Source organism: Dendrobates tinctorius, unplaced genomic scaffold (genome assembly GCF_039654945.1).
Source record: "Dendrobates tinctorius isolate UK_male_01 unplaced genomic scaffold, ASM3965494v1 ptg000022l, whole genome shotgun sequence".
Lineage (NCBI taxonomy): Eukaryota > Metazoa > Chordata > Amphibia > Anura > Dendrobatidae > Dendrobates > Dendrobates tinctorius.
Genome location: NW_027361690.1, coordinates 39,530,298 through 39,556,734, shown reverse-complemented (window position 1 = coordinate 39,556,734; position 26,437 = coordinate 39,530,298). Strand labels below are relative to the sequence as shown.

The 26,437-nt window shown below is 44.3% G+C and overlaps 2 protein-coding genes across 2 annotated transcripts; one reads left to right on the top strand and one right to left on the bottom strand.

Moving 5' to 3' along the window:
• Nucleotides 1–1,384: 1,384 nt before the first annotated feature.
• Nucleotides 1,385–7,159, bottom strand: RPL37A (ribosomal protein L37a). The gene is made up of 4 exons (XM_073568617.1): nt 7,023–7,159; nt 4,313–4,441; nt 4,108–4,190; nt 1,385–1,519 (listed from the first exon to the last, which is right to left on the bottom strand). Exons 1-4 carry the CDS (start codon nt 7,023–7,025, stop codon nt 1,456–1,458), a joined length of 279 nt encoding a protein of 92 aa, XP_073424718.1. The 5' UTR covers nt 7,026–7,159; the 3' UTR covers nt 1,385–1,455.
• MFAP1 (microfibril associated protein 1) lies at nt 7,155–26,437 on the top strand. The gene is made up of 9 exons (XM_073568616.1): nt 7,155–7,292; nt 11,864–12,083; nt 13,090–13,228; nt 13,561–13,748; nt 22,487–22,595; nt 22,676–22,836; nt 23,017–23,176; nt 23,270–23,359; nt 26,020–26,437. The coding sequence occupies exons 1-9, from the start codon at nt 7,214–7,216 to the stop codon at nt 26,200–26,202; spliced, it is 1,329 nt and encodes a 442-aa protein (XP_073424717.1). The 5' UTR covers nt 7,155–7,213; the 3' UTR covers nt 26,203–26,437.

The following is a 26,437-nucleotide window of genomic DNA, read 5'->3' as shown; positions in this document are numbered from 1 at the left end:
TCTCCTAGCTTTGCCTCTGCAGTATGGGAGAAGTGTAGGGGCACTGAAGCTAGCCAAGCAAACAGCCTGCAAGCAACGCACACTCCTTGCCTATGTGGTTACCCAAGTAGGGCTGTGGAGTTGGTAAGCCAAATCACAGACTCAGACTGCTCAATCTCCCTGACTTCTGACTCCCCCAGCCCTGCCTCACTGAGCATGTACATAAAGTGCAGCACAGATTCAACTCAACTAAAGGCAGAAATCCTTAGATCAGGAATAGGACAAACATTTATAGGACATTTTGTAACTTTCCAAAATTATGATAACGATACAGCACATCCTGCACTGAACCCAATTATATAATTTAGGAGTTGGTGCATTTTATAGATTAAAACTCCAACTCCACAGTGCTGTACCCAAGTTGGCCACTCAGACTGTACGGTGGCTGATAACTTAAGGCCCCGTCTCACTAAGCGATCTCGGTAGCGAGATCGCTGCCGAGTCACAACTTTTGTGACGTAACAGCGATCTCACCAGCGAGATCGCTGTGACAGCGATCAGCGAGCGGCCCCCCTGCCGGTATCGCTGATCGCTGGAAGAAACCTCTGGACATTTCTTTGGTCGCTGGTCTCCCGCTGGCCAGCACGCATCGCTGTGTGTGACAGGCGGGAGACCAGCGATCAGGTGTAAAAAATAAAATAAAAAATATAGTTATTCTCACCTTCCGACGTCCCGTTCAGCCATCCTGCCTCTCTCCACGCTCCGGTCCCAGTGATCCTTTGCACGAATGACCGCGAGACTTTGTTATCCCTCGAGACCGTGACATCTCGCGGTCATTCTCGCAAAGGATCACTGGGACCGGAGCGTGGAGAGAGGCAGGATGGCTGAACGGGACGTCGGAAGGTGAGAATAACTTTTATTTTGATTCTATTTTTTATAGCGATGGCCAGCAATGCCGGGCGCTCGGCATCGCTGTGCTGATCGCTGGTGAAGCTGTCTGTGTGACAGCTCACCAGCGATCACATAGCGACTTACTAGCGATCCTGACACCTTGATATCGGTGTCGGGATCGCTGGTAAGTCGCTTAGTGTGACGGGGCCTTTAGACAAGCTGTAAACATAAATACCCTCCATTCAGAATGGAGAGGATTTTTCAGAAGAGACAAAAAGCAGAGTTACTTGATCTTGCAGGCACTGGTTATTTTACCCATTAATGAAGATAAGATAATCAACTCAACCATCCAGGGTTCCCACCCTTCAGCCCTCCAACACCTCTTTAGTAGGATAAAACCAATTAGCATCTTCACATCAACCCCTTAAAGGTCCTGCAATTTACATTTCACTTCAGTATACAGTATATGAGGGTTGGCTGGGAGGATGCATACAGAAAGATCAGAGCAATAGGCTTCCATTTTCCAAGACATTTCTTTATTAAAGGATAGTCCCGACAAATAGATGAATATTCCACAGAAAGGATCTACTGATCTTTCAACTCCTTCAGTCTTCTGATGGCAGACTTTACTGTGACAGCAGAGGTGGTGCTGGAAAAGACAAAAGACATTTCAAGGTATTACTATTTCATCTGTTCCCATGGATCAAAACAATGACATGCAAAGAGCAATTATAATTTATTTCTCAAGTAAAACTAGGGCATCAAAATGGTCTTCTAAGAGTGTAGCGAGGAGCAGAGATAATAATTCAGCAACAGCACCTAGTAAAAGCAGCATCTACCTTTTTTTTTTTTTTTTTAAATAAATTCTTTATTTAAGAAATTTTTAACAAACAGGAAAAACATAATAGAAAGAATACATAACATCTTTTCCATGTCATGTAGAACAAGTTACTATATGCATGGCCAAATGCATTCAGAAAATAAACAGTTCACTAAATAAGGGAGAGTAGAGAGGTAGAGGGGGTGACATTTTGGGGAAGTTGGAGGGTGGATTTAAGGGTTTCAGTGTCCTGGTTAAAATGATAATGCTGAGTAAGAGGTTTGAGAGTGCAGTCTTTCCAACGAAAAATTCAATAGATACCTCAGGCCTGCTGGTGGGGGTCGTGGCACCGGCAGGCCTGAGGTATCTCTTGATTTTTAGAACTTACATCCACATTTCTATATTATTTAGGTGTAATTGCGCTTGGTAAATTCATTCCATTGAGGATGACCTAGCATTTAATCTCAAGATCTTTTCAAATGGGGCGTATTATATTATACTTATGCTCTCTCTCTTTGCCTCCGGTCTGTGGTGCCTCTTTTTGGTATTGTTCACCATCTAAGTAATCCCTTTCATTTTTGTCATGTTTATGTCTGTCATGATTGTTTAATAAAATTATAGAGAGAATAATTCCCTTCTTAAAAAGTGTATGTAGTTTATACAATTTATTCTTGACATTGATATTATTAACCAAATTACAACCATTTTTTTAATTTCAAAAGATAAAAGCTATTTTACTGGTCTGTAATAGGACAATTCCTTTAAAAAAATAAACTCTCTCAATCACCATGTTTGCCCCCAGATTTCCCCGTAAAATTATACGCACCTCAGATGCCAGCGCTATTCCAGCTCACCGGGGCTCACATCACATTGTCACTTGAGTTCTGCACCCAATCAGCACTGGCTTCACTCTCCCAGCCGTCGGATGAATGAGGCATTGAAGACGTGAGCGTCGCGGCTGGCCACTTACTTCCTCTTGATGTCGGATATGTCCGAGAGTGAAGTCAGAACTGAATGTCACTAGAGTCCTGTACCCAATGTGACGTGGGCACCGAGAGAGTGAGTGCCAACACAGCTGGAAGAGCACTGGCACCAGAGGAGAGTATAAGGGTTGTAATTTTACTGGGGGCAAACATGCTGATTGAGACGGGGTTGTCAAAGTAGTAAGCTGCAGTACCAGGTACAAATGACAATTAGGATTATCTACTGTGTAAACCAGTGTTTCTCAAACTCCAGTCCTCACGGCCCCCAACATGTTATGTTTTGAGGAATTCTTTAGCATTTCACAGGTGATAGAAGTATCATCAAGGCATCAGGAATTCTCTCACATTTGTAACACAATGGAAATCCTGAAAACATGACTTGATGGGGTCCACGAGGACTGGAGTTTGGGAACCAACGGTTTAAACAATGAAAGAGATGCAACCCCAATCAGTGTGCGGCCCTTGTGGTCCCTAGGTCTATCCCATGTTCAATTGTACAGTCCTAGAGATCCTCTTTAAATGAGATTGGTCAGGATAAAGAAAAAAAAAACAAAAAAAACAAAACAATGACGTAAGTAATGAAATGCCACATAACCTCAGCAGCATGAGAGGACGCCATTGCCAAAAACACAAATACTGATAGTGCATATAACTGGCTATTAACACTAATACGATATGTCATTCCCCCATTGTGTGGGATCAAGAAAAAGCACGCAATCTGATTAACGTCAGTGTTTTATAGTGAGGTGAGGGTGAGAGGGGGATAAAATGGGGAAACACCACCCCAAAAAAACAAAAACAAAAAACCTTTAACACTAAAAAAAAAAACAAGTGTAAATTTATATTAAATTCTACGGCATAGCTGTTTTTATATATACATATTTTTTTTTTTTAATTGAAGAAAATCTGCAGCTGAAACGGGTTTATGCAAATGATGAGCCAGCAGATCTGTGCACTAACTAGAGCCACTGTGGTTTAGCAGAGCAAGTGTGCAGCTCTTCTGTACCAGATTCCAAGCAGCAATAAACATGCCTTGGATTTTAAATTCCACATCACATTCACGTTTACCAATGGATTGTTTTGGAGCATGTTAATAAAATATGAAACACTCCATTGTCTGGCAATGCTGGAGGAACGTCAGCAGAACATAAGTCGCAACATCTGAGCCCAATCATGTAAGTGGCCCAGTATTATCCTATCCCTTTTAAAGACATATCTATGGCTAACTTGTTTTCAAGGCCAAAATAACAACTTTTTGTTTCAGCAACATAGTAGGGATTCACATTGCAAGAAGTGATCGCAACCCTATCCCTCTCAGGATTAGGCTGGGTATACACAGCCACTCAATGTCCTATACTGTTCCTATATTGCAGCAAAAATTACTTTGAATGAGGTCTAAATGTTTCTCATCTAGAACCAGATGTCTGCACTTACTTGTAGGCCCAGGCTCCTCCTGCTACAAGCTTCATGCAAGATCCGCAGTGCCAGATTCCAACAGCCCTTCTTTTCATCTTTGTCTAAGGGGGGACAGACAAAAACAAAACCTATTACACTTACAAATACAAGAATTCAGCCTAGTCTTCAATTTACCCGAAGCACTAATTAATAGAGATTAAAAAATGAAATAAGAACAGCTTACCTTGCCACAGAAGGAGCATGTGTACTTGGCATGTTGGCTAATTTCAATCTTCTTGACCATCTTCCTTAGGGAGGCACCATAACGGGTCCCATATTTACCCACAATGCCGACCTTCTTGGTGCGTTTGGCCTGAAATTAAAAAAAAAAAAAACACCAAATATATATGTTAATGGTTTTGCAACAGCCGGAGTTATGGGCGTAGTTAGTGAAACTTGTAACATTACTCCAAGACTGGAGACGGGACGACACTAGCTGAGAATGGGAAAGTCTACAGCCCCAATACCGGGCAGCCGCAGGACACAGATCTATGGCTGTGGACAGGATAGAGAGGATAAGTCAGTATGACCTGCTCAGAATACAATAACCCAGAGTATATGCTATATACTGCTTCTACAGCCACTATTTACAGTGACGGCAGCGGTACTGGGACCAGTTTAACGTATGTCTGCGAGCGGCCAGCAACCAGGCAGCGGGCGCACAACTACCAGTCACACCACACCACACACACACAACTACCAGTCACACCACACCACACACACACACACACACAACTACCAGTCACACCACACCACACGCACAACTACCAGTCACACCACACCACACGCACAACTACCAGTCACACCACACCACACGCACAACTACCAGTCACACCACACCACACGCACAACTACCAGTCACACCACACCACACGCACAACTACCAGTCACACCACACCACACACACACACACACACACAACTACCAGTCACCCCACACACACACACAACTACCAGTCACCCCACACACACACACACAACTACCAGTCACCCCACACACACACACACACACAACTACCAGTCACCCCACACACAACTACCAGTCACCCCACACACAACTACCAGTCACCCCACACACACACACACACCTACCAGTCACCCCACACACACACACACACACAACTACCAGTCACACCACACACACACACACACAACTACCAGTCACACCACACACACAACTACCAGTCACACCACACACACACACACACACACCTACCAGTCACACCACACACACACACACACACACCTACCAGTCACACCACACACACACACACACACACACCTACCAGTCACACCACACACACACACACACACACACCTACCAGTCACACCACACACACACACACCTACCAGTCACACCACACACACACACACCTACCAGTCACACCACACACACACACACACACCTACCAGTCACACCACACACACACACACACACCTACCAGTCACACCACACACACACACACCTACCAGTCACACCACACACACCTACCAGTCACACCACACACACACACACCTACCAGTCACACCACACACACACACACACCTACCAGTCACACCACACACACACACACACACCTACCAGTCACACCACACACACCTACCAGTCACACCACACACACCTACCAGTCACACCACACACACCTACCAGTCACACCACACACACCTACCAGTCACACCACACACACCTACCAGTCACACCACACACACCTACCAGTCACACCACACACACACACACCTACCAGTCACACCACACACACACACACACCTACCAGTCACACCACACACACACACACACCTACCAGTCACACCACACACACACACACACACACCTACCAGTCACACCACACACACACACACACCTACCAGTCACACCACACACACACACCTACCAGTCACACCACACACACACACCTACCAGTCACACCACACACACACACCTACCAGTCACACCACACACACACACACACCTACCAGTCACACCACACACACACACACACACACACACACCTACCAGTCACACCACACACACACACACACCTACCAGTCACACCACACACACACACACCTACCAGTCACACCACACACACACACACCTACCAGTCACACCACACACACACACACCTACCAGTCACACCACACACACACACACCTACCAGTCACACCACACACACACACACACACACACACACCTACCAGTCACACCACACACCTACCAGTCACACCACACACACACACACACACCTACCAGTCACACCACACACACACACACCTACCAGTCACACCACACACACACACACACACCTACCAGTCACCACACACACACAACTACCAGTCACACCACACACACACACAACTACCAGTCACACCACACACACACACAACTACCAGTCACACCACACACACACACACACACCTACCAGTCACCACACACACACACACACACACACCTACCAGTCACCACACACACACACACACACACACACCTACCAGTCACCACACACACACACACACACCTACCAGTCACCACACACACACACACACACAACTACCAGTCACTACAGACATTACAGCAGAACCCAATGGACGACTAGGAGTATATGGGGAGAGCTGACTACCACACTGACAGCCGCAGAGACACACCGAACACTCCCTGTGTGAGAGCCCTAGTCCATAAGCGTCAAATACAAGGCAATGGCGACATCCCGGGCCTGCTCCATCCCGGCAGCCGGCTCCACATAGAACACCATGTTCAAAGCCACTAATATCGGCCGTAACAGAAAGCCCGCACCGTGCAGAACACTAAGGACACACCGGGGATACTCAGGACCGTCTCCCGGAGAAGGATGACAACGGATAAACAGCACGGAGAGCAGAGACAGAACACCGACTTACCATCTTCTTCCAGGAGCAGAGCGGAAAGGGAGGAGCTGAGTGCGCATGCGCAGTTTACAGCCGCCGTCACCACAAGGAAATTACCATAGAGCGCCGGTCTTTCCGGAAGCAGCTTCGGCTCTATGGTTTTTTTTTAGTCCTCCAAAGGTCCAGCTGCCCGTAGAGTCCAGTCTGTGTGTCGGTTTTGAACGATGTCGTCCTCCAGCGCCCTCAGCAAGCAGCCCCCTATCCAGTCCACGGCCGGAGCCGTGCCCGTCCGCAATGAGAAAGGTAAAGTGACTGTGTAACCAGGCGAGAGCAATGTCTGTAGTAACAGGCCGCAAGCCTCCGCTTGAGTGTATGCAGCTGTCCATAACAACGGTGGTTACGTCACAAGGCTGTGTGTATATATATAGTATATACTCCGGCCTGTCATCACAGGTGCCGGGGTTCGCCCCCTTCTTGCACCCTGATATGTCACAGCACACCAGACCCCGTCACAGACATTATCATCACTGTCCCCATTGGGCTCACAGTCTAGATTCCCTATCAGTATGGCTATGGAGAGTGGGGAGAACGCACAGGCTCCTTGCAGATGTCCTAGGTGGGATGTGAACCCAGCACTGCCAAGCTACAATGCTAACCACTGAGCCACCATGACCTGCCCGTGTGTAGTGGCTGCAGTGTGACCCCATGATCCGCTGGGATGTAGCAGAGCTACTGAGCCATCTTTGCCCACTTGAGCCAAGAACATAATCTAATAACAGAGGGTTTGGTGTTGCCCCGGCCCATTCATGCCAGTCTGTGTCTTTTACATAAAGGTACTGTCACACTTAGCGATGTACCAGCGATCCCGACCAGCGATATGACGCGGTCAGGATCGCTGGTGCATCGCTAAGTGGTCGCTAGTGAGCTGCCAAACAGGCAGATCTCACCAGCGACATCGCTGGGGACGGGGATCGCTACTTACCTGTCACACCAGGCGATCCTGCGTCCTCCCGCCCGGCTCCACGCTCGTCTCTCCACAGGAAGCTGACGACGAGAAACAGTCCTGGACGTTCTCGCGCGATCAGCGATAACCAGTGGGGGAGCGGTCAGAGGTAAGTATCAGACATAGCGATATCGCTATAACGTCACAAGTTATAGCGATATTGCTAGCAATATCTCTTAGTGTGACATGCCCTTAAGGGGCAGATGTCTCTATAATTACACGGCTCAGTTACTTTCAGAACAGAATTTGGAGAGTTTTTGATGTTGCACATTTTCTATTAAGTAAATTAGGTTGCTTGTTTTTTTTTTTTTCACATGCAGTCTTTCAGCTCTTTTTGAATTGCCAAGTTTTAAATAAAGCTGCTTTTTTGATTCAATGTATTTGGCTTTGACAAAACGTTACTGATACAGTCATGTGCGGATGACATACGCAGCAAAAACACACTGAAACCACAGGCGCTTTTTACCTGTGCCTTTTTCTGCATCTGATGCAATTCTGTGGGCAAAATCTGCACATGAAGTTATGTGGTCCCATATGAGCGCAGTCAGACAACCGTACAACACGGACAACGATCGCATCACAATGCTCGGACTGGCCAGCGGCTCTCCTGACCCGAGCGTGACAGCTTCATGTATTTCTATGTACAGTTGTGCTCAAAAGTTTTCATACCCCGGCAGAATTTTTGCTTTCTTTGCCTTTTTTCAGAGAATATGAATGATGACACCAAAACTTTTTCTCCACTCATGGTTAGTGGTTGGGTGAAGCCATTTATTGTCAAACTACTGTGCTTTCTCTTTATAAATTGTAATGACAACCCAAAACATCCAAATGACCCTCATCAAAAGTTCACATACCCCATTTCTTAATCCTGTGTATTGCCCCCTCTAACATCAATGACAGCTTGAAGTCTTTTGTGGTAGTAAACTTTTGAGCACAACTGTAGCTGTCACACACTGCTCAGAAGAGCCTCCAGCCAGTCCGAACATTGTGATGCCATTGTTGTACTTACTATACTTCCGTCTGCAAACTTCAAGTCTTGCCACAAATTCTCAGTGGTATTTAAGTCTCTACTGTGACTGGGCCATTCACACACATAAATATGCTTTGATCTAAACCATTCAATTGTAGTGCTCACAGTACATTTATGGTCCTTGTCCTGCTGGACAGTGAACTTACGCCCCAGGCTCAAGTCTTTTGCAGCCTCTAACAAGTTTTCCTCCACTATTGCGCTATATTTAGCTCAATCTATCTTCCTATCAACTCTGACCAGCTTCCCTGACCCTGCTGAAGAAAAGCATCCATACAGCATGATACTGCCACCACCATGTTTGACTGTGGAGATGGTGTATGCAATGTTAGCTTTTAGCCTCACGTTATTTTCCATTTAGCCCAAAAAGTTCTACTTTGGTATCATCTGAGCAGAGCACCTTCTTCCGCATCCCTATATTGCTTTTTTGCAAACTGCAAACAGGACTTCTTCTGGCTTGCTTTTAAAAACTACTTTCTTCTTGCCACTCTTCCAAAAAGGCCAGATTTGTGGAGTATATGATGAAGGCCACGTTTATATGTTCAGTGTTTTGTCACCATTTCACATACTGATGTATTTGTAAGCCAAGACCAGGCGTGGGTGAAAAATGCAGGTAGTGACGTGTTTCTATTATACTTTTCCTCTGATTGTTCATCTGCTGATTTTGACTTACAAATACTGACCAAATACTAAACATGGCCACATAGTTGTCCTGTGGACAGATTCTCCTACCTGAGCTGTGGATCTCTGCAGCTCCTCCACAGTGACCATGGGCCTCATTTCTTAGCTGTTTCTCTAGTTAGTACTCTCCTTGCTTGGCATGTCAGTTTAGCCAGACAGCCTTGTCTTGATAGGTTTGCAGTTGTGCCATACCTCCTGCGTTTTTGGATGAAGTATTGAACAGTGCTCCATGAGATTTCAGAGGTTGGGCTATTTTTTATGACCTAGTCCTGCTTTAGTCTTTTTCACAACTTTATCCCCGACCTGTCTGGTGTGTTTCTTGGTTTTCATGATGCTGTTTGAGCCCTTCTCACACAAATATAGTTAGGCTGGTTTTACACTTACCGTATTTTTGCGGCCCTCAAAAATTCCATGGTATGCCGTACTGTCGTGAGGGCCGTTTTTGCGGCCGTGATAAAAGATCGAGCTTGCTCGATCTTTTATATGGCGTACGGACATGACCCCCCATTGTAAATCAATGGGGCCGCAAAAACAAATGGAAGTTTGTTTTTGCGGCCCGCCGTCACTTCCGGTTTTGCGGAACGCCGTTTTTTTTTTCCAATACTATTTCCATAGTATTGGGGGAAAAAATGGAGATCCACAAACTTTTTTGTGACCCGTTATTGCGGTACACCACAAAAAATGCGTCGATACCGGCCGCAATAATGGACCGCAAGAAGTGCGGTAAGTGTAAAAGTAGCCTTATACTGAGAATAAATTACACAGACTTCTGGAGGCAATTGGTCATTCAGGATTTTATTTATGGGGTATCAGACTACAGAGGGCTGAATACAAATGCACATCACAACTTTCAGATTTAGGCTATGTGCGGAATTGTCACGGAAAATAAATTTCCGCGGCAATTCCGCAACTCCCTGCTGCAGGAAATTCGCATGCGGAATTCCCGCGAAAAACTAGCATTTTGCAAGCGTAATTAGCTTGCAGAATGCTAGCGTTTTCCAAGCAATCTGTAGCATCGCTTGGAAAACTGATTGACAGGTTGGTCACACTCGTCAAACATAGTGTTTGACAAGTGTGACCAACTTTTTACTATTGAGGCTGCCTATGCAGCATCAGTAGTAAAAGATAGGATGTAAAATGTAATTAAAAAAAAATAATGTTATTCTCACCTTTCGACAGTCCCCGATCTGCTCTGCGGCACTCCCTGCATCTTCTGGTCCCAGTAATGCTTTGCGCAAAGGACCTGCGATGACGTCACACTCGCGAGAGCGCAACGTCATCGCGGTCATTCTCGCAAAGCATTACTGGGACCGGAAGATGCCGGGAGCATGGTGAGAGGCGGGAAGGACTCCGGTGGCCATCAGAAGGTGAGAATAACAATATTTTTTCTATTTTTTACAGGATTATGGTACCCAGGGCCTGGAGGAGAGTCTCCCCTATCCAGACCCTGGGTACCATCCACACATGAAGCGCTCACTTTACACATGGTGGGCATAGCCACATGCGAAAAATGAGCGTTTCAATGCAATCCTATGGGTGCGGAATCCCTGCGATTCCGCAAAAAATGAGCATGCTGCGGATTTTTCCGCTATGCGATTCCGCAGCGGAAAAATCCACAGCATTGCGGAATCCCATAGGATTGCATTGGATGTGGGTTTTTTTGTGTTTTCGCGTGTAAAAAAAAAAAAACGCAAAAACGCTATGTGTGAACACAGCCTTATATTTTCAAAATAATTAGAAAACTATGTATCCATTCCTTTACACTTCACAAATACTTGCCACTTCATCTTGATATGTCACTCAAAATCCCAATAAAATACATTTAAGATTGTGGGTGCAACATGAAAAAATGTTGGAAAAGTTCATAGTGTACAAATACTTTCAAGACCTTGTATTTGTTGTAGGATCTATGAACATACAGACTTATGAAGCTCAAAAACAAAAGACCTTGGACATCTTGTATATGGAGTTTGTATGGTCTCCCTTTGTTGCTGTGCAGTATTCCTAACCATGCCCTGGTTTTACTCTGTCAGTAATATGTGCCCCTGATCTTCCACGAGGGACTATTGGAGCGTTCGCTATATAGTACTATGGTCTGTGGCTTTTGCATATGATGGCATCTACTTAGAAAAACCTGTCTGTGACCTGGTTTAATTATTTCAGGTGAAATATCGATGGAAAAGGTGAAGGTGAAGCGCTATGTCTCCGGTAAGAGACCAGACTATGCGCCAACGGAATCCTCTGATGAGGAGGATGAGGAGTTCCAGTTTATTAAGAAAGGAAAGGAGCAGGAGGTAGAACTGGAGGAACCACCTGAAGAAAGCACCAGTGATCCTCGTCTACGTCGATTGCAAAATCGTGTGAATGAGGATGTGGAGGAGAAGTAAGCTCTTCTCTTTATATGACTTCATATGCCTTTGTATGATGTAATTATAAAAGTTACTAGTCTTCATCAGCCAGATATATAGCACTGTGCCTATGAAACAGCCTATTAGTCAGTGTCGGCTCTTACATGAGGCTGCTTATGACCTTCCATCACTGTTATGCTTCTAGGTCAGATACATTCCCCCTCCGCTAATTGTAGAAAAATCCAACATTTCCCTATGAGACTTTCAGATGTGGTAAAATGATTAAAGGGGTTGTCCAAGACAGCACGACATCTTAATGTCACAGTGTGCGGCATAAATTAGAAACAGCTATACTTACCTCCCTGACTGGTGCCTCTTTTGCATTCAGCCTTATGTCCCCTGCTGCTCCATAATCCGTATTAAAAAGGTACTTTGGCACACACGAGCGTAAATGTTAATGAAAGAATATTGCAATCCGACCTGCAGCGCTAAAGTATCCCAACCACTCTGCATACAGATACTTTAATACAGGCCCATTGGCAATTTCTATATTTCAAGTTTCGAATTTCAATACAGTCTTTCATTAAGATTTTATGCTCATGTGCACTGAAGTACCTTATTAATATTGATGACATTGACGCTCTTCGAAGCACCAACCTATAACATTGAGAGCGAGCTTATTCATTCTCTAACATAATCTGTGTTGTGGGAAAGCTGCTGCCGATCTGCACATTCTGATCACTTTTTTGTACAACTGGAAAAAAACACTGTTCTTTCACTTGGATAGAATTAAAAAAAACTTGCAGCTGATCAGTAGCCGCTGATTGGATGCAGCGGTCACATGTCATTGTTGATATCGGGAGACCAGCGGGGGACACAGGACTGAGAGCAGAAAAGGGGTAGCAGTCAAAAGATAAGCATGGGCTTTTTTCATTTGTGCAACACCTCAGGCCATTTATAAGCGGTTGTCAAGTAGTAGACTCTTTATTGAAGTTTTATTTGTTCGATGAATGACTGACTTTTGGAATTTCTTTTGGACAGACTGGCCAGACACCGAAAAATTGCAGAGCCTGAGGTAGTAGTGGGTGAAAGCGAGCCCGAGTCTGAACCAGGTGGTGAAGACTGGCACGTGGAACGGGAAGACACCAGCGAGGAGGAGGAAGAAGAGGTGGATGATGAGGTGAGTTACAACATTTTCCTCTTTTTCTTCCGAATTGAAGTATTCGGTTACATTCACATGGGGCAAATACGCAGCAGCATCTGCATGTAGAATGTATAAGACTATTGTCAGTACCTGTAGCCATAGTATATGCATATTAATGTGCTGTGGAAGTGACTATATGGTTCCATCATCGAATGCTTAATCATGTATACGAGCACCTTTTGGGTTTTCCTTTAGGTGCCCAGCAATCGGTTAATGCAACAATCAGCACTTAGATGACAGTGTGATACAGATTACTTGTCTCTTGTGACCCCCTTACTGCTCCATTCAAGCTTGTCTATTTCTGTTAGGAAATTGAGCGTCGCCGTTCAATGATGCGTCAAAGAGCTGCAGAAAGGAAAAATGAGGAAATGGAAGTGATGGAGGTAGAAGATGAATGGAAATCCGGAGAAGAGTCAGAATCTGAGTCAGAATATGAGGAATATACAGACAGTGAGGATGAAATGGAACCAAGACTGAAACCAGTTTTTATTAGAAAGTGAGTAAAGGTGATATATTTACCGTTGTTTTCTTGTTATTGGAGCTTAAAGTTACAAACCACAAATTTTCTTCTACTCCAATGTTACCCATGGAAAACCTTCATGTCCTATGCACTGACTTTGTTCAGCCCTGTTACAGAGGCTCGGTACGGATCCAATAACTTAAAAAATCAGGAGCAAAGAGATTATCTGGCTTATGGAAAACCTGTCAGGAACGACTTTACTACTGAAGTAGAGGTACGGCTGCATAGAACCGAATACAAAAATAAAAATGATACCTGTTCTGAAGCGATCTTATGGCTATGGCAGTCATGAGAAATCAAGTTTTAAAGCTTCATAAAAATTAGTCTGGAATTGCACTGGAAGCGTACTGATGCACATGGACACGTCACCCCCTGTGTACTTCCAGGCTAATTTGCATGTGGCTTCAAAACCTAATTTCTCAGGCACTGACAAATCAGGTTACTAAATGGGTATAATTTTTATTATTGTACTAGGACCAAGTAAAAAACGTTGACATTCGACACACTTGAGGTCCAATGAATTACATGAGCGGGAATGTTGTACCCATTTCATATTTTGTGGATTCAGTAACTGCTGCTTTTCAAGCCATTTGGGCTATGGACGTCCCTATGGCAATCCTGAGCAAGGCCACAGCACAGACAGGAGGTGTTGTAGTGGGAGTGTTGGAGAAGATCTCCAGCATTTCTTGGGCCAGAAACCTCAACCTGTGCTGATACTGAAACCCTGGCAATAATATAAACTAGTAAAGGGAATTCTATATATTTATCATGTGCAATAAAGGACCTTTTATGGTGGCAGGGAAAATAAAAAAAAAAAAAAGTGTAATTTCAACAAGGCAAATTTCCAGTTTACTTTAAATGGGTTGTCCAGACTCTGAAGAAAAGCCTGCCTTCACTCAGTCATGATTCTCCTTTCGTGTGCGGGTGGGCAGACAATTGACCTCATGTATGCTGTTTATATAACTGTAGTTACGGTACATGCCGACTGGGCTCCTGTGCTTCTTTTTCTCTGTTCTATTCTATTGAGAGAAGCTAGTTGAGACTGGTCAACATATTGCAAGTATGCCGTTACAGTGATCGCCCACCACACATGCAACACGAGAATCTTGCCAACATGCACATAATAATAATAAAAAAAAAATTTCTATAGCGCCGACATATTCCGCAGCATTTTACATTTCAGAGGGGACTTGTACAGACAATAGATATTACAGCATAACAATAATCACATAGATCATAACAGATACCAAGAGGAATGAGGGCCCTGCTCGCAAGCTTACAATCTATGAGGGAAAAAGGGGAGACACGAAAGGTGGGTGGTAACAGTTGCCCTGATTGTTTGGACCAGCCATAATGTTAAGTGTGTAACAGTACGGACACAGAGGGCTAATAGATGCATAAAGCATGTGGGAACATGATACGGGGAACCTGGTTATGGTAAAACTTTTGACTGTGCCACACAGGGATAGTTAGGTTAATGTGCTGAGGCGGTAGGCCAGTCTGAATAAATGAGTTTTCAGGGCACGCTTAAAATTGTAGGGATTGGGGACTACTCGTATTGACCTGGGAAGTGCATTCCAAAGAATTGGCGCAGCACGTGTATAGTCTCGGAGACGGGAGTAGGAGGTTCTGATTATTGAGGATACTAACCTCAGGTCATCAGCAGAACGGAGGGCACGGGTAGGGTGGTAGACTGAAACAAGGGAGGAGATGTAGGGTGGTGCTGAGCCATGTAGTGCTTTGTGGGTGACGGCAATAAGTTTGTACTGGATTCTGGAGTGGATGGGTAGCCAGTGTAAGGACTGGCTGCAGCATTCAAGACAGATTGGAGGGGGGGAAAGTTTGGTAAGAGGGAGACCGATTTAGAAGAGAGTAACCGTAGTCCAGACGAGAATGAATAAGAGAAACAGTAAGAATTTTTGCAGAGTCAAAGGTAAGAAAAGGTTGAATTCTAGAAATGTTTTTGAGACACAGATAACAAGAGCGAGCCAGTGATTGGATGTGGGGGGTGAATGAAAGCTCGGAGTCAAGTATGACCCCAAGACAGCAGGCATGTTGCTGGGGAGTAATAGTGGAACCACACACGGAAATGGCAATGTCGGGTATAAGTGCATTAGTTGAGGGAGGAAACACAAGGAGTTCAGTCTTTGACAGGTTCAGTTTCAGATATAGTGAGGACATGATGTTAGACACAGCGTTTAGACAATCGCCGGTGTTTTCTAGAAAGGCTGGCGTGATGTCAGGAGAAGCGTATAATTGAGTGTCATCAGCATAGAGATGGTACTGGAAACCAAATCTACTGATTGTTTTACCAATAGGGGCAGTGTACAAGGAGAAGAGGAGGGGGCCTAGAACCGATCCTTGAGGAACCCCAACAGTAAGGGGAAGGTGAGAGGAGGAGGAGCCAGCAAAAGATACACTAAAGGAGCGGTCAGAGAGATAGGAGGAAAACCAGGAGAGAACGGTGTCCTTGATGCCGATGAAGCAGAGCATAGTGAGGAGGAGCTGATGATCCACCGTGTCGAATGCTGCAGAGAGATCCAAGAGAATTAGCATGGAGTAGTGACCGTTAGATTTAACTGTTAGTAGATCATTAGAGACTTTAGTGAGGGCAGTTTCGGTAGAGTGTAGAGAGCGGAAACCGGATTGGAGAGGGTCGAGAAGAGAGTTATCAGAGACATAGCGGATCAGACGGGAGTGGACCAGGCGTTCTCGTGACATATTGTACTTCATGTTAGTGGTAAAATTTCATTCATATAACTTACGTTTATTTGTGAGAAAAGCGGAAATTTGGCGAAAATTTTGAAAATATCGCAATTTTCCAACTTTGAATTTTTATGCCCTTAAATCACAGAGATACGGCACACACAAAAAACTTAAGTAACATTTCCCACATGTTTACTTTACATCAGCACAATTTTGGAACCAAAATTTTTTTTGTTAGGAAGTTATAAGGGTTAAAAGTTGACCAGCGATTTCTCATTTTTACAACACCATTTTATTTTTACGGACCACATCACATTTGAAGCCACTTTGAGGGGTCTATATGATAGAAAATACCCAAAAGTGACACCATTCTTAAAACTGCACCCCTCAAGGTGCTGAAAACCACATTCAAGAAGTTTATTAACCCTTCAGGTGCTTCACAGGAATTTTTTGAATATTTAAAAAAAAAATGAACATTTAGCTTTTTTCACAAAAAAATTCAGATTCAATTTTTTTATTTTACCAAGGGTAAAAGGAGAAATTGGACTGGAAAAGTTATTGTGCAATTTGTCCTGAGTACGCTGATGCCTGATATGTGGGGGGGAACCACTGTTTCGGCGCATGGCAGAGCTCCGAAGGGAAGGAGCGCCATTTGACTTTTTCATTGCAAAATTGGCTGGAATTCTGATCGGACGCCATGTCACGTTTGGAGAGTCCCTGATGTACCTAAACAGTGGAAACCCCCCACAAGTGACCCCATTTTGGAAACTAGACCCCCCCCAAGGAACTCATCTAGATGTGTGGTGAGAACTTTGAACCCACAAGGGCTTCACAGAAGTTTATAACGTACAGCCGTACAATTATAAAATCATATTTTTTCCACAAAAATGATCTTTTCACCCTCAATTCTTACTTTCCCAAGGGTAACAGGACCCTAAAAGTTACTGTGCAATTTGTCCTGAGTACGCTGATACCCCACATGTGGGGGTAAACCACTATTTGGGCGCATGGCAGAGCTCGGAAGGGAAACCGCCATTTGACTTTTTTGGCTGGAATTGAGATCGGACACCATGTCGCGTTTGAAAAGCCCCTGATGTACCTAAACAGTGGAATCCCCCCCACAAGTGACCCCATTTTGGAAACTAGACCCCCTAAGGAACTTATCTAGATGTGTGGTGAGCACTTTGAACTCCCCCAGTGCTTCACAGAAGTTTATAGTGGGCGTGAAAATAAAAAAAATCGTTTTTTTTTCCACAAACATGATCATTTAGTCCCCATTTTTTTATTTTCCCAAGGGTAACAGGAGAAAATGGACCCCAAAAGTTGTTGTCCAATTTGTCCTGAGTACCCTGATACCCCATATGTGGGAGAAAACTACTGTATGGGCCCACGTCGGGGCTCGGAAGGGAAGTAGTGACGTTTTGGAATGCAGACTTTGATGGAATGCTCTGCGGGTGTCATGTTGCCTTTGGAGAGCCCCTAATGTACCTAACAGTGGAAACTTCCCACAAGTGACCCCATTTTGGAAACTAGACCCCCCCACGGAACTTATCTAGATTTGTGGTGAGCACTTTGAACCCCCAAGGGCTTCACAAGTTTATAACACCCGGGCGTGAAAATAAAAAAATCATATTTTTTTTCCCACAAAAATGATATTTTTGCCCCCAATTTTTTATTTTCCTAAGGGCAACAGGAGACATTGGACCCCAAAAGTTGTTTTGCAATTTGTCCTGAGTAGGCTGATACCCCATATGTGGGGGTAAAACACTGTTTGGGCGCATGGCAGAGCTTGGAAGGGAAGGAGCACCATTTGACTTTTTCAAAGCAGAATTGGCTGTAATTGAGATCAGACGCCATGTTGCGTTTGGAGAGCACCTGATGTGCCCAAACAGTGGAAACCCCCCAATTCTAACTCCAACCCTAACCCCAACACACCCCTAACCCTAATCTCAGCCCCAACCCTAGTGGGAAAATGGAAATAAATACATTTTTTTAATTTTATTATTTTTTACCTAACTAAGGGGGTGATAACGGGGGGTTTGATTTACTATTTATGGCGGTATTTATGTTTGGCACGCTAAAAGACTCTTTTTATTGTAAAAATAGTTTTTTCATCACCACATATTGAGAGCTATAATTTTTCCGTATTTTGACCCACTGAGTCATGTGAGGTCTTATTTTTTGCGGGACGAGTTGACGTTTTTATTGGTATCATGTTCGGGCACGTGACATTTTTTGATTGCTTTTTATTCCGATTTTTGGGACGCAGAATGGACAAAAACCAGCGTTTCATGAATTTCTTTTGGGGGAGTGCGTTTACACCGTTCCGCTTGCGGTAAAATTGATAAAGCGGTTTTATTCTTCAGGTCAGTACGGTTACAGCGATACCTCAGTTATGTAATTTTTTTATGTTTTGGCGCTTTTATGCAATAAAAACTATTTTATATAAAAAATAATTATTTTTGCATCGCTTTATTCTGCGAGCTATAACTTTTTTTATTTTTTCTCTGATGATGCTGTGTGGCGGCTTGTTTTTTGCGGGACAAGATGACGTTTTCAGCGGTACCATGGATAGTTATATGCGTCTTTTTGATCGCGCGTTATTGCACTTTTTGTTCGGCGGTATGATAATAAATCATTATTTTTTGCTTTCTTTTTTATTTTTTAAGGGGTTCGCTAAAGGGGTTAACTAATGGGACAGTTTTATAGGGCAGGTCGTTACGGACGCGGCAATACCAAATATGTGTACTTTTCTTGTTTTTGTTTTTTTTTTTCTTCATTTCCAAAAAATGAATTTATTAGGGAATATTTTATTTATTTAGCGATTAATTTTATTTTTACACTTTTTTTTTTTAACTTTATTAGGTTGTCCCAGGTGGGACATCACTGTCCTGTGACAGATCGCTCATCTGTCACATCACAGATCGCTCATCTGTCACATCACAGATCACTGTGACAGATCAGCAATCTGTCACAGGCAGTGCAGAAGGCTTCCTCATGCCTGCGCTTTGCAGGCACTGAGGAAGCCAGCTCCCTGCAGGCCCCCGAAGGTCCCCGTCGCCATCTTGGATCCGGGGACCTGCAGGGAAAGAGCCCCCCCGCAGCAGCGCTGCACATTGCGCTGCTGTGGGGGGGCTCAGGGAAGCACGGAGGGAGCCCCCTCCCTGCCGATGCTTCCCTTTAACCCCCGGTACACCGCGATCGTGTTTGATCGCGGTGTGCAAGGGGTTAACGTGTCGGGGGCAGTCCGTGACTGCCCCTGACACATAGTGCCGGGTGTCAGCTGTGATAATCAGCTGACACCCGGCCGCGATCAGCGGCGCTCACCACGTGGGCGCCGCTGATCGCGCTAGACGTACTATCCCGTCCATGGGTATAGGGGCCCGGGTCCCATGGACGGGATAGTACGTCTGATGTCAGAAAGGGGTTAAATAAGGAGGGAAAGATACCAGAAGAGAGAGAGAGAGGTTAAATATTTTAGGTAGGTGAGGGGTGACTGCAGGGGAAAGGGACTGAAGCAGATGTGACGGAAATGGGTCACTGGTGCAAGTGGTTGGGCGAGGAGATGCAAGGAGCCTGCTTACTTGTTCTTCTGTGACTGGTTCAAACTCAGAGAGTGAGCTAGATGCAGTGGGGGATGGAGGATGGTGCATGGTATGAGATGATTGGGAGATAATTTCCTGTCAGATATGATCAATTTTTTCTTTGAAGTAATTGGCCAGATCATCAGCTCTAAGCTCTGTGGTTGGGGCCTGTACTCTTGGGTTGAGCAGGGAATGAAAAGTGTCAAAGAGATGTTTCGGGTTATTGGACAGTGAGGTGATGAGGGTGTTGAAATAGGTTTGTTTGGAGAGGTGAAGGGCAGTGTTATATGTTCTAAGCATAAACTTATAATGGATGAAATCTTCGTGTAGATTGGATTTTCTCCATAGACGTTCAGCACACCTGGAGCACCGCTGCAGGAAACGTGTTTGCAGGGTGTGCCAGGGTTGTCGCTGTCTGTGTTGTGGTCTTCTATTTATAGGGGGTGCAAATTCATCCAGGGAACTTTGAAGTGTTTCATTGTAATGCTTCAGTGCAGAATCAGGACATGAGAGGGAGGAGATAGCGGCCAATGAAGACTGCAAGTTCTTCATACGTTTCTGGGTGTTAATGGCCTGTATATTTCTATAAATATGGACAGTGGGGGTGACCTGAGCAGCCTGGCAGTTTTTTGTTTTTTTCTCAATTTTTATTGAGGTTGAACAAGAAAACAAGTCAAAACAATGACAACCATAGTTACAACCACCATATATATGAAACTAGGGGAACGAGAGGAGAAAATAAGGAGCAAAGAGTGGGGACCGACAAATGAAAAACAGGAAAGGAAGGGGGGGGGGTGAGGGGAGGAACAGGCATTAGTGGCGTCGATACCTGGCAGTTCTTGATAGAGAATGAAAGAAGGTTGTGCTCAGAGAGCGGAGTTTGTGAAATCATCCACTGCACAAAGCCGAGAGAAGACCAAATCGAGGGAGATTCCATCTTCATGCATTGGAGAATTAGTAAGCTGCGAAAGGCCAAACGAGGAGGTTAGAGATAAAAGGTGAGTAGCAGATGGGGAGAGGGGAAGAGTAATGGGGCTGTTGAAATCGCCCATGATGAGGGTAGGGATGTCACAGGAGAGAAAATGTGGAAGACAAGTGGCAAAATGATCCAGGAACTGATGGGAGGGGCCGGGAGGACAATACACCACCGCCACTCGCATGGAGAAGGGGGTGTAGAGTCTGACAGCATGGACCTCAAAAGAAGGGAAGACTAGTGAGGATACTTGAGGATAACCTGAAAGGTACATTTTGGTGATAGAAGCAGACCAACGCCTCCACCTGCTCTTTTGTCTGATCTTGGGGTATGAGAGAAGTGTAGTCCCCCGTATGAAAGAGCAGCAGCAGCGGTAGTGTCTGACTGCTGGATCCAGGTTTCAGTAAGAGCCAGGAGGTTAAGAGAATTAGAAAGGAAGAAGTCATGGATGAAGGAGAGTTTATTACACACTGAGCGAGAATTCCAAAGGGCACAATTGAGAGAGACAGATGGCATGCAGGGAATATTAATAAGATTAGAGGGGTTTCTGAGTGTAGCACTTGGGGGGTTTGACTTTCTATAACATGGGGGACCAGGGTTGGGAGCAATGTCTCCTGCGACTAGGAGAAGGAGGATAGAAAGAGTGAGCAGATGGTTAAGTGATTTGTGAGAGCGTCTCTTATGTTGAATGGTGGGACTGAATGGATCTGTGCAATTTAACAATGTGAAAAGAGCGTGAGTGCTATACATAGGAGAGGAAAGGAGTGAGGGGCCAATATGGATGGAGTGTAGAGAGTTAATACCAGGGCGGTGGATGTGTGTAAATGCAGCGGCCAGGATATAAATTACACAAATGCATATGGAATATATTTGTTGTACTCCAAATGTACAGGGAGTAGATGTATATAACTGTGGCACATGGCACAGTGTCAGGATTCAGCAGTGACTGCAAACTTTTTTTTTTTTTTTTTTTTCCTGAGACCACTTCAAGCATCTCTGACTATGGTGCGGCATACGTTGACTGCTTATTTTGCAAAGGACTTCAGCTTTCGACATTTTTAAACTACTACTACCAGGACTACCACCAAAAGTACAGTGCTGTGCAAATTAATTGGGACAAAGCATTTTTTTTTAAGTAAAGTCGTAAGTTGGTTACCAGTCAGTGATTCAAACCAGTTTTAACTGCTTTTATCAGGCACTCACACCTGTTCAAACTTCAAAGCAGTTAAAACTAGTTTGAATCACTGACTGGTAACCAACTTACGATTTTACTTAAAAAAATGCTTTGTCCCAATTAATTTGCACAGCACTGTAGATTAGTGCAAAGTCGCTTTTCTGCCCTGAATTCCTGAAGTCTAAAGAACATTGTAGACAGAAAGTGAAATGTCCAGTGACAAATATCATTTGTAAAGTACATTTTTGCCATCCAATGAGTAATGTTTCTCTTTTAGGAAGGACAGAGTAACCGTTCAGGAAAGAGAAGCTGAAGCAATTAAGCAGAAAGAAGCAGAGGTCGAAGCCAAGCGTATGGCAGAGGAAAGACGTAAATATACATTAAAGGTAGGTAATTGTTATAGATCGGGGAAATGACTGTTCAGTTGTTACAGATCAAAGTGGTTTAGTTCCCTCTTGTCTGATAGATTGTAGAGGAGGAGGCTAAGAAAGAGATCGAGGAAAACAAGAGGTCTCTGGCTGCACTGGATGCTCTGAACACGGACGATGAGAACGATGAGGAAGAGTACGAGGCCTGGAAAGTACGAGAGCTGAAACGCATCAAGCGTGACCGTGAAGAAAGAGAAACGTACGTTTCTTCATTATTATTTACCTGTCTGTTCATGTTGCAACATATTAATCCAGTCTTGGATTTTACATTTCTTTTTATTCGATATTCATAATACAGGTAGTGTTAGTGTGACATCTTGCCTTGATATGATCCTGGTTGTTTATTTTTCTGTCTCCTTACCCCTCATTCTTATAATAGGATGGAGAAGGAGAAGGCTGAGATTGAACGCATGCGCAACATGACGGAGGAGGAGCGCAGAGCAGAGCTTCGTGCCAATGGCAAGATAATAACCAACAAGGCACTGAAGGGGAAATACAAGTTTCTCCAGAAGTACTACCATAGAGGAGCTTTCTTTATGGTAGGAGATGATCCAGTGAAGAAACTGAAATGTTTCTCTTTCTCTTTGCCTTCTAGAAAACTATTTAATCATTATTTTTTTTTTATTCTCTAGGATGAAGACGAGGATGTGTACAAAAGAGATTTCAGTGCTCCTACATTGGAAGACCACTTTAACAAAACCATTCTGCCGAAAGTTATGCAGGTAACCGCTTACTCTGCTGTGAACTTCCGGTTCAGTTCAACATTTAGTTATGCTTCCCTGAAAGTTCTTATAGTATGAAAAATTACTTTTCGGGAAGTCTCACACGTCCAGATAATTCCGGTACCGGAAAAAACAGTATCGGAGCTGTCCGTGTGGATACGTGGTACATCCGTGTGGCACACATGTGGCAACCGTGTGCCGCATCAGGACCACACGGACAGCCGCTGGGGAAGAAGCGCTACAGTAAGCGCTGTTCCCCGGCGGCTGGTGCTGAACGCGGCTGTCATTCTTCTCTCCTGCTCTGCCGGAAACAGTGAGCAGGAAAGAAGAATGAATGAAAACCTGACGTGGGGTCCCCCTCAGTTTGTGAACCAACCCGGCAAAACTTACAGCTGGGGGCTGCTTTTCTAAGGCTGGTAAGGGGCCATTGATCTTGCCCCCTCTCCAGCCTAAAAACAGCAGCTCCCAGCTGCCCAAAAAAGGCGCATCCTTAAGCCCGGCTTAGTAATGGAGAGGTCTCAATAAGACATCTATCATTACTAATCCTAGAGTTATTCAAGAGTTAAATAAACACACACAATAAGAGCAAAGTATTTTAATGAAAGAATACAATACACAGTGTTTAAAGCTTTATTATACTCCTAATTCCATATCGACGCCATCGTTATCCTGTAAAAAATTATAAAATAATAAACCAACAATATCTATACCTGTTCGGCGATCAGTCACGTCCCACGGTGTAATCCATCTCGAGGGGTTAATCAGTTTACAGCCGGAGCACTGCTAATACAGCCGCTCCGACTATAAACTACTGGGGAATGAATGGAAGCAGAGCGCAGACTCAGTGATGAGTGGTGACGTCACCGCTAGTTACTGAGCATGTGCCGGCTGCTTCCATTCATTCCCCAGTAGTTTACAGTTGGAGCGGCTGTATTAGCAGTGCTCCGGCTGTAAACTGATTAACCCCTCGAGATGGATTACACCGTGGGACGTGACTGATCGCCGAACAGGTATGGATATTGTTTTTTCACAGGATAATGATGGCATCGATATGGAATTAGGAGTATTATAAAGCTTTAAACAATGTGTGTAGTGTATTTTCATTAAAAAACTTCATTCTTATTGTATGTGTGTTAATCCCTTGAATAACTCTAGGATTAGTAATGTATAGCTGTCTTATTGACACCTCTCCATTACTAAACCTGGCCTAATGTCACCTTACAATAGCAAGGTGACATTAACCCCTTATTAACACCACTTGCTACCGCTACAGGGCAAGTGGGAAGAACCAGACAAAGCTCCAGAAAAGGTGCATCTAATAGATGCGCCTTTTCTGGGCAGATGGGGGCTGATGAGAGAAGAATGACAGCCGTGGTCAGCACCACATGCAGGGGAACCGCGGCTTACAGTAGCGCTTCTTCCCCGGCGGCCGTCCATGTACACTGAGGACAGTGTGAACTGTTCTCCGTGTGCCGTGTTCAGCACGTTTTGCGGACCGTGCGCTCCCACAAACACTGACATGTCTCCGTGTTTTGCACACGGACTGTGTGTCTGTGAAAACAAGCTGACTTGTGCAGAGAACCATTCATTTTAATGTGTCTACGTGTGTCAGTGTCTCCGGTACGTGAGGAAACTGTCACTTCATGTACTGGAGCCACTGACGTCTGACACAGGCCTTAAAACCAGTGCACAGGTTACAGTATATAACTCGGGAACGATTACTTCTTTCCTATTCCTTCATATTAAGTGGACTAGTACAATGCAGCTAATGTGACAGAATATGAAAGAAATAATCCTACACCATATTACGTAACAGTGCATGGTGTAAAGTTTATGGATTGCAGAGAATGTTATTCAGCTCAGCTGTGACTTATAAAACAGGCTGTAACCCAGGCTCAGAACAAGTAATGCAATGCGTGTACACAGCTACTCAGCTTTTCATATGAAAGTGGTTATGCCATGTCAAGCTTTAGGCCTCATTGAGGCTAACTTTTTTTTTTTTTTTCTTCCATTCCTTCGCATAAACAACCAACCTTACATGTGTTAGTACACGTTTGCAACATGCTTTAGGCTTTCACATTAGCGTTTTTTAGCGCTGCGCTTCGTGCGCAATAGAAACGCATGCAAAAAACGCATCATGCGTTTTGCACGCATTTGCGTTTTTTAGGTGCATGCGTTTTAACCAGTTTGTAGCCATGTTAACTCTTAACGCATGCTATTTCAAACGCAGGCGTTCCCATAGACTGAAATGTGTTATTTTTGCTCATTCCGTGCACTAGCGTGCGCATGCGTTTTTTTTTTTACGCCGTTGGACGGACCTAAAAATGCAACAGGTTGCGTCGGGCGCGCCTAGGTGCACACTATAAAAAACCGCATGCGCACGAAAACGCATATGTGCGCGTGCAAACGCTAGACCATGCGCCCGCCATGTTAAACATAGGGGCGCATGGACGCGCAAGAGGCGCTGCGCTAAAAAACGCTAATGTGAAACCAGCCTTACATATTATGAGTTTAATTGGCAGATATCTTCTCCCATCCGCAATGTGGATAAGCGCACTGAGCTGCACAAGTCACATTTTGTGTTAATTAATATACTGGTTTCTCTTTATAAAAAAAAAAAAAAAACGCCATAAACCATTTCTGTTATCCTTTCAAATCAGGTCAAAAACTTTGGTCGTTCTGGTCGCACGAAATACACTCACTTGGTTGATCAGGACACCACTTCATTTGATTCGGCTTGGGGACAAGAGAGCGCCCAGAATACAAAGTTCTTTAAGCAGAAAGCAGCTGGTGTAAGAGATGTGTTTGAGAGACCATCTGTAAAGAAGAGGAAAGCAAATTAATGGATCGCCTTCAGAGTTGTTGTTTTTTACTCCCGTAGACTTCCTAATTATAATGCTGTAAAGAACATTGCTTTTTTGTATAATATTGACATTGCCTATTGGCTATTTTGCCTTTGTTCATTCTGTAAATATCTTCCCTGGAACATATGTATAAATTTTTAAATCTGAATAATCGTGTAATTTCTGAAGTCTTTGTTGTTGGATAGGAGAAATATATAAGTATTTCTTGGTCTAA